Source organism: Camponotus vicinus, unplaced genomic scaffold (assembly GCF_025532165.1).
Source record: "Camponotus vicinus isolate PSW18456_S1 unplaced genomic scaffold, iyCamVici1.0 SCAF_4, whole genome shotgun sequence".
Lineage (NCBI taxonomy): Eukaryota > Metazoa > Arthropoda > Insecta > Hymenoptera > Formicidae > Camponotus > Camponotus vicinus.
In genome coordinates, this window is record NW_028141976.1 from 7,368,773 (window position 1) to 7,383,022 (window position 14,250).

General features: G+C 35.9%; 2 protein-coding genes and 1 pseudogene across 2 annotated transcripts; 1 reads left to right on the forward strand and 2 right to left on the reverse strand.

Annotated features, from left to right (window-relative positions):
- The first annotated feature begins 991 nt into the window (after nucleotides 1–991).
- On the forward strand, nucleotides 992–2,867 carry LOC145969953 (uncharacterized). Its single transcript, XM_083096294.1, has 3 exons — nucleotides 992–2,294; nucleotides 2,427–2,638; nucleotides 2,835–2,867. Exons 1-3 carry the CDS (start codon nucleotides 992–994, stop codon nucleotides 2,865–2,867), a joined length of 1,548 nt encoding a protein of 515 aa, XP_082952420.1.
- Nucleotides 2,868–7,026: 4,159 nt separating this feature from the next.
- On the reverse strand, nucleotides 7,027–7,888 carry LOC145969954 (uncharacterized; annotated as a pseudogene).
- A 160-nt stretch (nucleotides 7,889–8,048) lies between these two features.
- On the reverse strand, nucleotides 8,049–9,389 carry LOC145969958 (uncharacterized protein F54H12.2-like). The gene is made up of 2 exons (XM_083096299.1): nucleotides 8,492–9,389; nucleotides 8,049–8,311 (listed from the first exon to the last, which is right to left on the reverse strand). Exons 1-2 carry the CDS (start codon nucleotides 9,387–9,389, stop codon nucleotides 8,049–8,051), a joined length of 1,161 nt encoding a protein of 386 aa, XP_082952425.1.
- Between the last annotated feature and the right edge of the window lie 4,861 nt (nucleotides 9,390–14,250).

The following is a 14,250-nucleotide window of genomic DNA, read 5'->3' on the forward strand; positions in this document are numbered from 1 at the left end:
ATTGGCTTGGATATTTGGAATAAAATTGACTTTGATTTGGATTCAAATAAGTTTTGACTTGAAATAAAATTGGTTTTGATTTAGACTATTTATTTAAAATTGGCTTTGATTTAAATTAAAATTGATTTTAACTTAAATTATAATTAACTCTAATTTTCTATTGTTGAATTGAAAGAAATCTTTTTATTACAGAAATAAAATTAGTTTTAATTTAGATCGTTTAATTATAATTGGCTTTGAATTAAGGTTAGCTTTAACGTTTATTATTTCAATAATTATGCCTCGAAGAAAGATAGTTCGATCGATTGAAGAAGAAGAAGAATATCAATGTAATAAACGAGAAAAAAAGGCAAAACGTCAGGCCGAGAGACGGGAAATAAAACGAATAATGTCCAAAAAAGATTGTCAATATTTATCAAATATTGGTGAAATTTGTTCAAATATAACACAAGCTTCTGTAAATTTTTCAAAAAACATTATAATAGATTCTCATGCTTCAACCATTTCATTCAAAAAGATAGCATATTCAGAAGGTGAAACAATTAACATTGCATCTCAAACGATTGAAACATCAATAAATAAAAATGTTTCTATAATAAAAAATAATAATGAAATTAATACGATAAATGATGGTATAAAATTATTTAATGTTAACGATGATATTGATATAATTAAAAATGATCATAACTCAAGTATGGGAACTTCTTTAAATAGTAATATTATTTCTCCTGTACCTGATACATCAAATAAATTGATAAACTTAGATGATAACAACAGGTACGAAAATTGTATTAATTTACATGAGGTACCATCACAAAATATTATAATAGATAATAAAGTAGCAAAATTAAAATTAATGAATGTTAACATAATTAAAAATAAACAAGTAAGATGGAAAGAAAAAAATCGAGCTTCAGAAAAAGGATACATAGACATTAATACATATCACATAACTCAATTAGAAAATATTGTAGAACATTATATAGGAGAAATGAATTTATGTTGCGAACATTGTGGTGCGAAACATTTCAATTCTGAAAAAGTAGCTAATAAAGGTAATTCGTTTAATGATTGTTGTGGCCATGGGACTGTTGAGTTAAATTCTTTACCTCAACCTCCGCGTGAACTTTATGAATTGTTTACTGAAAATCATCCAAAATCAAAACATTTTTATAATCGTATTCGTGCATATAATAATGCATTTTCATTCGCGTCGTTTAACGCGAACATATCAGATTTTAGTGCTCAAAGACCTGGACCATATTGTTTTAAAATTCAAGGACAAATCTATTATCAAATTAATACCGCATTGTATCCTGTAACTAACGAAATGCCAAGTTATGGTCAACTCTTTATCGTGGATAATAATGAAGCAACAGAGTGTCGGTTACATCGAAATTCGAATCTCGATGAAGAAATTTTAAATTCAATAGATAATATGATGCGTACCTATAACATTTTCGCAAAATCTTATCGAATGATGCATGAAGAAAATCAAATCCAACAGCAAACAACTGAAAATAACAGTATATATGAATTACAATTAGGATTTTTGACAAAAAAAGGTATTGATCGTGGTCGATACAATGTACAAAGGGTAAATGAAGTTGCAGCTGTTTTTTCTACTACAGCAGATGGTGAAATTCCGGAAACTTACGTGATAATTTATAATAAAAGTAATAAAACATTACAACAAGTCAGTACGATGGATCCTAATGTAGAACCATGGATTTATCCATTATACTATCCATATGGTAATCAAGGTTGGCATAATAATTTACAACGCAAGAATAGTAATAAACGAATAAGTAGAGCTGCATATATAAAACATCGAATAGCCATACGTAATAATTTTAATATTTTCGTCATGGGAAGACGATTATTTCAACAATGGCTTGTAGATAGTTATATAAAAATTGAAAAAGATCGAATTAATTATTGTAAACAGAATCAAAAACAATTACGTGCTGAAACTTATCAAGGATTAATTGATTATTTAGCAAACGCTGCCAATAATAGCGATACTCACATTGGAAAAATGATTATACTTCCATCGACATTTGTGGGTTCACCGCGTAATATGTTGCAACATTATCAAGATGCGATGGCTATTGTTCGGAAATATAGAAAACCAGATATCTTTATTACTATGACTTGTAATCCAAATTGGCGCGAAATCAAAGAGAATTTACTTCCGAATCAACAACCTGCAGATAGACCAGATATATGTGCTCGCGTATTTAATGTAAAAAAAAATTATTTAATCGATGTTATCGTTAGACAAAAATTTTTTGGTGAAGTTTTGGCATATGTTTATGTAATAGAATTTCAAAAACGTGGATTACCACATATACACTTGTTAATTACATTAAAACAAAATTATAAAATATCAAATTCTGAAATAGTTGATAAATTTATTTCTGCAGAAATTCCTAATCCTAATGAAAATGAAAGTTTACACAATATTGTAATGAAACATATGATTCATGGACCATGTGGAGATTGGTGTTTGATAGACAATAAATGTTCGAAACATTTTCCAAAATCATTTCGACCTGAGACGACTATGGATGAAGATGGTTATCCACAATATCGTCGAAGAAATAATGGATTGCTGAACGAAAGACCTAGACGATATGTTGTTGATAATAGATATATTGTTCCATATAATCCAACACTCTTACTTTTATTTAATAGTCATATTAATGTTGAAATAATTTCGAGTATAAAATCTGTAAAATATTTGTATAAATATATTTATAAGTGTCATGATGCTGCGTCTATAATCATTGGAGAAAATGTAGATAAAACAATAATACATGATGAAATTCAAGATTTTATCGAAGCTCGATATGTTGGGCCTGTAGAAGCGTGTTGGCGCATTTTAAGTAAACCTTTGCAAAAAAAAAGTCACGCTATATTTCGTTTACCGGTTCATTTACCAAACGAACATAATGTTATAATCGATGATAATATTAATAATAATGCGATAAGATCTGCTATAGAACGAGTAACAATGTTGATAGATTATTTTGAATTAAATGCTCGAGATGAGGGAGCGAAACAATATTTATACAGTGATATTCCATCTCATTATGTATTTAAAAAAGTTACAATTAATAGCAAAACTATTAATCGCTGGGAAAAACGTCAAAGATACTGTTACGTCCGGTGGACACCACGATTCTTTTCTTTCCTCGAAACGATTTCGTGGAAGAAAGAAATCGAGGATCGACTTGCATTTGGAATGTAAATCGATTCTTCTTAGGAATAATGATAACGCGTAGAAGAACGCAACCTAATCCGCGTGTATCGCTATTAAACTTTAACAAATCTAATTCAGGGAATGACCAGTCGAGATAGCGTTAACGAAACTCTAAATAAATTCGTGAATTATGAGATGAAAAATTGTTATGAGAAACTCTAACTGTCCCGTATCTATTGGTACGGCTTTATGTTCGAAGCCTCTCTATCTAAAGAAATTTTAAAATAAAGATCTGGTTCTCGGGAAGATTGTCAAAATCTAAACATACAGCAATATTCTTGAAATTGATAGTGCACGTGCGCTCGTTCGACAGGCCACCCTCGAGCGTTCTCCGAATCGCCAAATCATCAAGCGATAAGATAATCAGCTCACTCCCACTCTGTACTGGATGGAGCTAAGTCTCGAGCCAAAGGGCTTAACCAATAAAAATCTTAAGAGACCTCTCTCCTTTTAAAAAATCAAGCTCCTTGACCTTAGGAAGGGAGTAATAGAAATTATTTAATTCGCCTAAAAAGATTCCCCACCATCCAGAAGGGAAGAGGAGTAATAACTTTAAAATTCAAGCGCAAGGCGCGACGCGCGCTATTAACACTACAGTTGACAGTTCAGTACGCTAATTCTTCCGACGAGCAGCTGTGCAGTTGACAATTCAGTTCACAGTTCCAGTCAAGATTCAGTCATTCAATTTTAAAATTATATAGCCTCGGGGATCCTCTTTTCTTGCATTATGCAATTGAGTTATTAATCTGTTTTATCACAGTGAAAATGATTTTGTTAACATTTAATTGTGCATCGTGTGAATTTTCTGATAAACATCTCCATTACCCAGCTCTTCATGTTATAAACCTCCGACCTCAGCCATTGCAATTTTATCAACGCACTCAATTTTGTGATGCCAACGAGTTGTGAGTAAAATTGAGTAATTTTTATTTTCTCCCTTTCCCATATCTTACTATCTCATATTATAAAATCTATGTCTGACAAACAATTTCAAACAGTTTAGTAACCATTAAATTTTTACTAATTACTATCAATTCTTGTCTCACCTCTTCCTAATCATCTTCCTCATCATTCCCCGTTCACCGGGAATCTCCGTAAGGCGATTCGCGAACAATTCCCCGTTCGCCGGGAATCTCCGTAAGGCGATTCGCGAACAATTTCCAGTTCGCCGGGAATCTCCGTAAGGCGATTCGCGAACAATTCCCCGTTCGCCGGGAATCTCCGTAAGGCGATTCGCGAACAATTCCCTGTTCGCCGAGAATCTCCGTAAGGCGATTCGCGAACAATTTCCAGTTCGCCGGGAATCTCCGTAAGGCGATTCGCGAACAATTCCCTGTTCGCCGGGAATCTCCGTAAGGCGATTCGCGAACAATTCCCCGTTCGCCGGGAATCTCCGCAAGGCGATTCGCGAACAATTCCCCGTTCGCCGGGAATCTCCGTAAGGCGATTCGCGAACAATTCCCCGTTCGCCGGGAATCTCCGTAAGGCGATTCGCGAACAATTCCCCGTTCGCCGGGAATCTCCGTAAGGCGATTCGCGAACAATTCCCCGTTCGCCGGGAATCTCCGTAAGGCGATTCGCGAACAATTCCCCGTTCGCCGGGAATCTCCGTAAGGCGATTCGCGAACAATTCCCCGTTCGCCGGGAATCTCCGTAAGGCGATTCGCGAACAATTCCCCGTTCGCCGGGAATCTCCGTAAGGCGATTCGCGAACAATTCCCCGTTCGCCGGGAATCTCCGTAAGGCGATTCGCGAACAATTCCCCGTTCGCCGGGAATCTCCGTAAGGCGATTCGCGAACAATTCCCCGTTCGCCGGGAATCTCCGTAAGGCGATTCGCGAACAATTCCCCGTTCGCCGGGAATCTCCGTAAGGCGATTCGCGAACAATTCCCCGTTCGCCGGGAATCTCCGTAAGGCGATTCGCGAACAATTCCCCGTTCGCCGGGAATCTCCGTAAGGCGATTCGCGAACAATTCCTCGTTCGCCGGGAATCTCCGTAAGGCGATTCGCGAACAATTCCCCGTTCGCCGGGAATCTCCGTAAGGCGATTCGCGAACAATTCCTTATTTCTCTTTATTAGCTCTTTCTGATTTATTTACCGAGAATTTATATTGTTTTCTATCTTTATATCTCGTTTCAGCCCTTCTTTATATATATCTTTTCATTTCTATTTTTTCTTGACTCCCTTTCGTTTTCTTTTAATTTCCCATCCTCATATTATTATTATTATTATTATGTTTTCCTTTCTCTTCATATTATTTTCCTTTGAATTATCATTACTTTTGGGAAAAGCCGTTGAAATAGATGAATAATTTTCGAACTTAGACTTGGCGAATCTCTTATCTTAATTTTATTATTGTATTTTAATTTAGACCTGTGTTTCAGCGAATTTAGAAAATTTTAATTCTAACTATAACAGTAGATATGGGCCACTATGGTGCGTCAAAACAAACCCCCACCACTCGGCCCCTGGCGCCGTGGGCGTGGCTAGGTGAAGTGGAGGGAGGCGTTCTGATTGGTGGAAACAATGCCCCACCTCCTGAAGTCTCGATTTTGATTGGCTTGCACCATAGTGGCCCAGAGTTTGATTGGCTTGCACCATAGTGGTCCAGAGTTTGATTGGCTCGCACCATAGTGGCCCAGAGCTGCGATTGGTCGACGCCGGCTGTGTCGCCGATTTATCAAATTTTTATTTCCCTACCTCCGCGGTACTAGACTCGAAGAAGCAATCCTCCTCCCACTCCAGCCCTGGCCCACCTGTATAGGGTTCCGAGTCAAATTCCCGTTACCTAGCCCTTATACCTGTTTCTACCAACGTCGTTTAACTTAATCTTAGCTTAACTCATTCTTTGTCTCTTTCTAAAAGAACAGTTAGAAGGAGACAAAGAGTGAGTTAAGCTAAGATTAAAGTTAAACGACGTTGGTAGAAACAGGCATTAGTCGCTCTCGCTACGTCTTGGCAGAACGAACCCCCCCACCTACCGACTTTCGGAGGGTAGCCGGCGGTATATGTCTCGAGGAAACAATCCTTACCTCCCCACTCCGTCTCGGGGCCCGCTATGGAATATCGAAACAAGCCCCCTCCGCTCGAACGGTTCATGACGCACTTTATCGGAAAAAGAGACAAAGCATCTCAGTAGGAGACAATAATTATTATAATTATTATAATTATTATAATTATTATAATTATTATAATTAGACTACATTGCACTACAGAGGTAAAAAGATGAACATGCGGATGATTGAACGCGAAGCGGGGGTGTTATAAAGGAAGAAGGGAAAAGTTAAAAGTATTAAACACGAATTAAGATTAAAAATTTTCACATTTATTGATATACCCGCATACAATTCGTAGTACTTCGCAAAAATTTTTTTTATATCTTCTTACAATTAAACACGCTATTAATTAACATTATATTTTTCATGTTTTTTTTCGCGAAGAAAAATTTTATGAAATAATTCTACGATTAAATGATCGTTATATTTGCAATTTTCGGAAAAAAGACTAAAAAATCCATCGAGATCGTAACCGCTGCACATATAATATAAAAATACACAACTGTAGAGTCCGCAGGTTTGAGAGAAAAGCCCTTGTAGTTGTTCGGTATTCCATCGATAAATGTTGGAATTTCGCCGGAGACGTAGGAAAAAACCCGGATACAAGGGCGGTATTCCGTAGCTATCGAAGTATGTCCCTGTACCGTCTTCGTCGAGGAAGAAAGCGATCCAGTGTTCTCCAGGGCGATTATGATTGTCCGTATTAGCGACGATGGCCGTCGACCTCGTCCACGCCATCGGCAATCTGTCGGCAGGATAGACTCCCACATGTTTGACATCTAGCTGACGCAATGCTTGCAGAATTTCGCGAGAGTCCATTTGTTTGCAGCGAAGACGAGCGAACAAGCGGTATTATTTGAATAATTTCTTTTGGTGGCTTGTTTTCGGGTTGTACAGCTAACGGATTTTCTGTTTGCGCGGGGCGGTTAATAGCCGCACGTTCGATTTTTTGCAGATTTTTCTTCTCTATTTTATTATTTGATTGTGCTTTAATATTTTCATTTTCATCGTCGTCGTCGTCGTCGCTTACTATCAAAATTTGAGGGAGAACTGCAAGTCGTTTGAGTAATGCTGTCTCCGTCGCTGCTAAAATTATTTTGCGCAACAATCCAGCTTTTTAATTTGTAAGCGTTGCGTAATGCACAATGAAAGATTCCGAATTTTCGAAATCCGTGATGTCCGCACTCTTCTTCTACCGTCAGATTTTTGAATGCCGGTGAGATGCCTTCCAAATTATATATATTTCTAGAAAGTAGATTCCTCAAATAACTCGCTTTCTCGTTTCCTCTAACATAAATGTGACGCACGCATCTTGTAATTTGCCGCAGTTGCGATGTAAAATATTTCGGATTAGTTTCGCCATCGAACCATTCAATGCCGTGATGATTTCGCGTGAGTCAGTTGTTTTCTTGTCTTATTTTTTCAGGTAATTCGGCAAACGAATGCGTCGGTATCATAATCCAATGATCGACGATTGGAGCGTCAATCGCTACAACAGCAACCTCCTTAGGGATAAACTTTTTCTTCGCATCGCGGAAACCCTGAATATCGACGACTATATCCATCTTACGAAAAAAACTTATGTGATTCGACGCGAGGCTCTATGTAAAACAACGACGCCGAGCGTGTCTCCAACGAAACTGAATATTTTTCGAAACGTTGCGCACTGATGTCGGAGTTTTGAGCGAAGTAGAGGGGGAACAATTTTAAGCGTCTATAAAAAATTTACCCCGAAAAATCGACGATGACCTGACGAGACGAGTCGATTTCTATGACATTATCGAATTCGGCATAGATAATACAATTAATCGTCTCGGAAAGTGCTCTTACGAATCGCACTTCTAATCGTAAACTACCATGTTTGACGAGATTCCAATGTCCAGCGCAATTAGCGGATAGATCGGGAGTAAGATCAAAAGCGAATAAAGTATATCCTTTGAAATAGTCGTCTCTGCTTATAGAATTTCCCTCGTTCAAAAAATGAATACCTGTTCCCGAGAAAAGCGTTTGATAAGCTTCGATGTAAAGCGGTTCCTCCTCGGAGAAAGCTGGTTGCAAAGGCCTACTGGGGATTTGCGTGCCATCGACGTACAGCGAGAAGAAATTTATTCCGTAGTTCTTGAAATTAAACGGATTTAATTTTCTGTCACCGTTAAACGCTTTATTACTAACGAAACCGACTATTACTCGCTTCGGTAATTGACCGAGTATTACATTATCTAACGATTCACCCATAACGCCGCTATGAATTGTGAATGTTTTAACCTCGACTCTCGTGAGCGGATACTTGGCTGTAACTTTACTCATCATTCTACCATGCGCGAGTAACAAACCCGAGCTTATTTTCGCCCTTCTAACGAGCAAGGTAGCGTCGAGAATGTGAATTTTCGATGTTCCGCTACTTTCCATGAGACAGAACGAATCTTTCGAACGAACGAATCTCAACCGTACTTCTACACCGTTAATTAAAAATTTGTCTTGATTGAAAACGTCGCAATGGAGATGTCCTACGAGATCTAACGCATTTCCTCCGGAAATGTAACGAGCGCGTCTCGCGAGAGCGGGATTGCCGGGATTTGTTTCCAACAGATCGTCCATGTGTCCGGGTGCATCCATGTCCCATAGACAGGAAGTTAGATGGGAAGTTTTTGCGGGTGAAGAATAATTTAACAACGCCTCTATGTACGCTCGGTACGCGTAAGCGTTGTTTGGAGGCGACACGAGCTTTTGATTGAAATACACGTCGATTTGATTGAAGATAGAATGAAGCAAATGATTTACAGGGCCTACGGCTATTCTTTCGGCGCTTGTTCCTGAAGCCTGTCTCGCGGAATCGGCGTTTGTTTCTACACGTAGACGAAGACTCAGCATGGTGTGCGTGAGATCTAAATATTCTTCTCCGTGTCCGGGGATGACGAATTCTATCGGCGAGTCGTCCGAGAGAGAGGTCACGGGTTTGTAATGAATCCATTGCGAATTTTCGATGCTAGTTTGCGTAGGTGGTAGAGAGAAGAGATCTAGTTCGCTCTTTAAACACTCGCTCGAATGCGTGTGAAGAAAAGACATATTTCTTTATCGCAAATTGCTCGCTGTCGTCCGTCGCTTGCCACCGTCGTTAAATTAGAATGCTCCGAATATAACCGCTTAAGAAAATATATCGGATACGGTACGTTTTTTACCGATTTTACGTCGTTTCGCAGACGTCTTAAGTCTTTTTTTCACAACCGTACGACTTTTCTTCTTCTTTTTATTTCTCTGCGCTTTTGTACTCGTTCTTTTTTTCCCAACCGCTTTGATTTTCTTACTCGTCCGTCGTCGCTTGCGAGCCGATGTTATTGCGGATCGTGCGATGTGATTATCAAGCCCGACAAAAGGGAACTGAGCTACATGCATTTTCGCATCAGACTTATATCCCGAACCCTTCATTAGACTACTTATTTTTTCTTTGGCTTTTCTCTTGAGTTTGTCTCGCGATTCTTCAAAATGGTGTTTGGCCGCTACCTTAAATGGCGTATTGTTTTCGACGTCTTCAATTACATTAACGCCAGCCCGTAAAGCTTCTTTTCCCACAGCTCGCGCGGCTTTACCTAAATATGGTAGTACGCGTCTGAATAATCCCCCGAGAAAACTGCCGATTCCGTGATCGCGCTGATAGGGCGATCCGACGAAAACTCGCGGGATTCCGCCGCCGCGACCGCCTCCGTTCTGTAATTCGTCGCGATATACCGAGTAATAGTCCATTAATAATAATAATAATAATGAACGGTCAAATGCGTTTTTCTCTTTCGCGGATTCCGTGTATTTTATAATATCTAATCGATACACCTAAAATGCAAAGTTACCGTCAACGTTCCGAATTCGAATGGTATGCTCTTCCCCAGCTGATCTCTTATATCTATTTCGATCGTACGGAAACTCGTTCGCCGCAGCGCGATGTATTGCGCGGGCGAAAAATGCTTTATCTGAGTGGATGCAAACGGATAATCGTTTCGTACATCGTGCGTGACTATTCGAAGAAGAGGCAATTGTACATCGCCCGTAATATAAGGTTCGCAAATGTCGCAGTAGACGAAAAGTTTGTCTGGAATACCTCGCAACAAACTAGCTGGTATGTCGGCTATTATATAGTCGTCACCCGTGAGTACAAAAGGAAATTTTGGAAAAGCAATGCTCGAAGAAGGAGGAATGTCAGGATTGTAGTAGATCGGTAGTAGATCGTTCGAACTTCCACAGCGTGAATCAAAACCGAGCATACGACAAAGCTTGTCGGAAAAATGCACATGATGTTCCATATCGCATTTCCTCTCTTTGCAGGAAAGTCTCATAACAACTTTACCACCAGCTTTTAATTCCCAAACGACATGGGCTTTTACGGGTTTGCACGCGTCATTCATTGTCTCTATAATATCGCGTACGCTCGAATAAACGCCTGGTGATACTTCGACATCCGCATGAGAAAACGCATCGATGCTCTTATTAATATCGATAAATTTTATTGTTCCTTCTCCAGGGCGTATATGTAAAAAGCTACACGGAAACTGGATCTCCGTGAGCGCTACTTCCCAACGACCGCTTAAGTCTATACGCTGAGGTAATTCGGTGGTGAAACACGTTGTTTTATTTTCCGGAAAGTAGCGCATGCTACTATTACTCGGGAGGATTATGTGAAATTCTTCCCCTCTCATTTTGATATTAAACTCGAGGCTGATATCCAAGAATCGAATTTAGAAGGATATCCCCGCCAACTAACTAGTAATTGTTTATTGTCGCCCCGTCCCTTGGTTTTTATCACGTGGTCTACGATAAATTCTCCCTCTCGTAAGTCTTTAATAACTTGCGTTAATTCCTGCTCGTAAAAAATCCCGTCTATAACCTCGCCCTGTAAATCGCTTAGTTCGTATACAGGAGGTCTTCTCCATTCGAGAACGCGATGAATTCGAAATATTTCTTCACTCCATCCCGCCTCGTATCCTTTCTCAAACGCTGCTTTTGCTCTACTAATGCGTACGAGCTCGCCCGCTCTGTATTTACACTTTTGTTTGCGCCCGCGATTTTTTCTTCCTTCAGCATCTTCGGCATTGATATTCCAACGTCGATTCATATTTCCAACGTAACGATCGCTGGTTGCATTTTAATGCTAGAATGACGAGTATGATTGTAAGCGTGAACAATATCCTGCAAAATATCGATATAACGGCGAGTATTTTTATGTGTAAAATAGCGCCACATCCTCTCCTTAAATGTTCTATTGAAACGTTCGACTATAGCTGCTTTGATATAGGGATTTCGCGCTACACGAAATCGGATGTTTTTTTCTTTTAAGAATTTTTGTACAGCGCTCGCGATAAATTCTTTACCTTTGTCGGTTTGTAGGTAAACGGGTAAACGTTTTTTGTTTCTCGAGAATATGTTTTGAAAGGCCTTTATCACGCACGCCGAAGTTTTATCGCGCAAAGGTTCTACCCAAGCAAATTTGCTAAGTACATCGATAACCACCAGTAGATAGGAATATCCGTCGTTATAACTCTTAAGATTACGAAGATCGATTAAATCAGCCTCCCATAAATCATCGATATTTGTCACGTTATAATGTATATTGTAAAAAACCTGTCTCCAAAATAGTGTTATTTTAAAACTGTAAAAAACTACTGTAAAAAACCTATCTTCAAAATAGGATTATTTTAATCTACAAAATAGTTATTTTAATCTGCACAAAATAGTGTTATTTTAAACCGTAAAAAATTGTTCTACAAATTATTTTAATTTTGTGTAAAATTGTATATCCTACAAAAATAATGATATCAAAAATTGCGCTAAGTGAAAATAAAAACTTATAAAAATATTTTAATCAAAAAAAGTTATACAAAATAGTTGTTTTAATTTTCTACATTATATCCTAGAAAAATGATGATATCCAAAAATTACGCTAATTGAAAATAAAAACTTAAAATATTTTAACTAAAAAAAATTGTACAAAATAATTGTTTTAATTTCCTACAAATAATATTAAAAAGTTGCGCCAACTGAATAAAAATGTTCACTATAAAATATACATTTCTTTTTTATTTCCAATATTAAAAGAAAAATGATATTAAATGAATTGTAATATATCTATTATAAAAAATCGTTGAAAATATGAACAATCATATACATTGCAATAATCATATGCATATATCCTGAAAAATTTAATTAAAAAAAAAAAAGGAAATGATAATACAAAATACAAAATTAAAAATTATTAAAAAAATTAAAAATTAGAAATTAATAAAGAAATAAATAAAAATTTATATAAAAATTAAAAATTAATAAATATAAAAAAATTGTAGTTAAAAAACTTAGCGCTGCTAATTTCATTAGCACATTATTCAACGTAGCAGCGCTAAGTTTTTTAACTACAATTTTTTTATATTTATTAATTTTTAATTTTTATATAAATTTTTATTTATTTCTTTATTAATTTCTAATTTTTAATTTTTTTAATAATTTTTAATTTTGTATTTTGTATTATCATTTCCTTTTTTTTTTTTAATTAAATTTTTCAGGATATATGCATATGATTATTGCAATGTATATGATTGTTCATATTTTCAACGATTTTTTATAATAGATATATTACAATTCATTTAATATCATTTTTCTTTTAATATTGGAAATAAAAAAGAAATGTATATTTTATAGTGAACATTTTTATTCAGTTGGCGCAACTTTTTAATATTATTTGTAGGAAATTAAAACAATTATTTTGTACAATTTTTTTTAGTTAAAATATTTTAAGTTTTTATTTTCAATTAGCGTAATTTTTGGATATCATCATTTTTCTAGGATATAATGTAGAAAATTAAAACAACTATTTTGTATAACTTTTTTTGATTAAAATATTTTTATAAGTTTTTATTTTCACTTAGCGCAATTTTTGATATCATTATTTTTGTAGGATATACAATTTTACACAAAATTAAAATAATTTGTAGAACAATTTTTTACGGTTTAAAATAACACTATTTTGTGCAGATTAAAATAACTATTTTGTAGATTAAAATAATCCTATTTTGAAGATAGGTTTTTTACAGTAGTTTTTTACAGTTTTAAAATAACACTATTTTGGAGACAGGTTTTTTACAATAGTTTTTTACAGTTAATAATACACTATTTTGCAAATACATATACTGTTTTTTACGCGGACTTAGCACCTTTTTTTACCTTTTTTTTAAAAGGGTAATTTTTTTAGGGATATCACTCTTTTTTGTACTATATGTTAAACATCTTTAAATAAATGAGCAAAGAACCCGCCACCACCTCCGTCATATTTCATTAAAATTCGACGGTCCTCTTTGCTTACTATATAGATATTCAGATCCTTCAAACTTCTTTGCTATTCTTATTGCAAAAATAACGGATAATTACAAATCAATATGTCATTAGAAATCTACATTTATTATTCACAATTAATACTTATACATCCATTAATGAATAATCGTTGCTTTGCTTATCTAATTTATCATTGAATATATAAATGGAACGGAGAAAAAGTGAGTTATTTAATTCTATTTTTAATAGTAAGGAAAATAAAGACAAATTATCAAGAGACACGGTAGTGTTGGCAACTTACCTAAATATTTTTTCACAGTTCATAAATAATGCAGAATATGAAGCAGTCTTCACGAAATTATTGTTGATACATTACAACATTCTTTTATATGGGACTGATCGAAATACAATTATTAAATAATTAAATATTAATCACAAGTTAGATATTACATAAATATATTTTTAATAAAGAATTTTTTAACTGCTTCTTTATTTTATAACTTTCGATATATATTATTTACTAGCCATCTTCTGTAAAAAAAGTAAGTAAACATTTTTAGCACCTCTAGGCCACTGTCTTTTTTTAACTTGAGCATCATTAGCTTCGATCCAAATATTA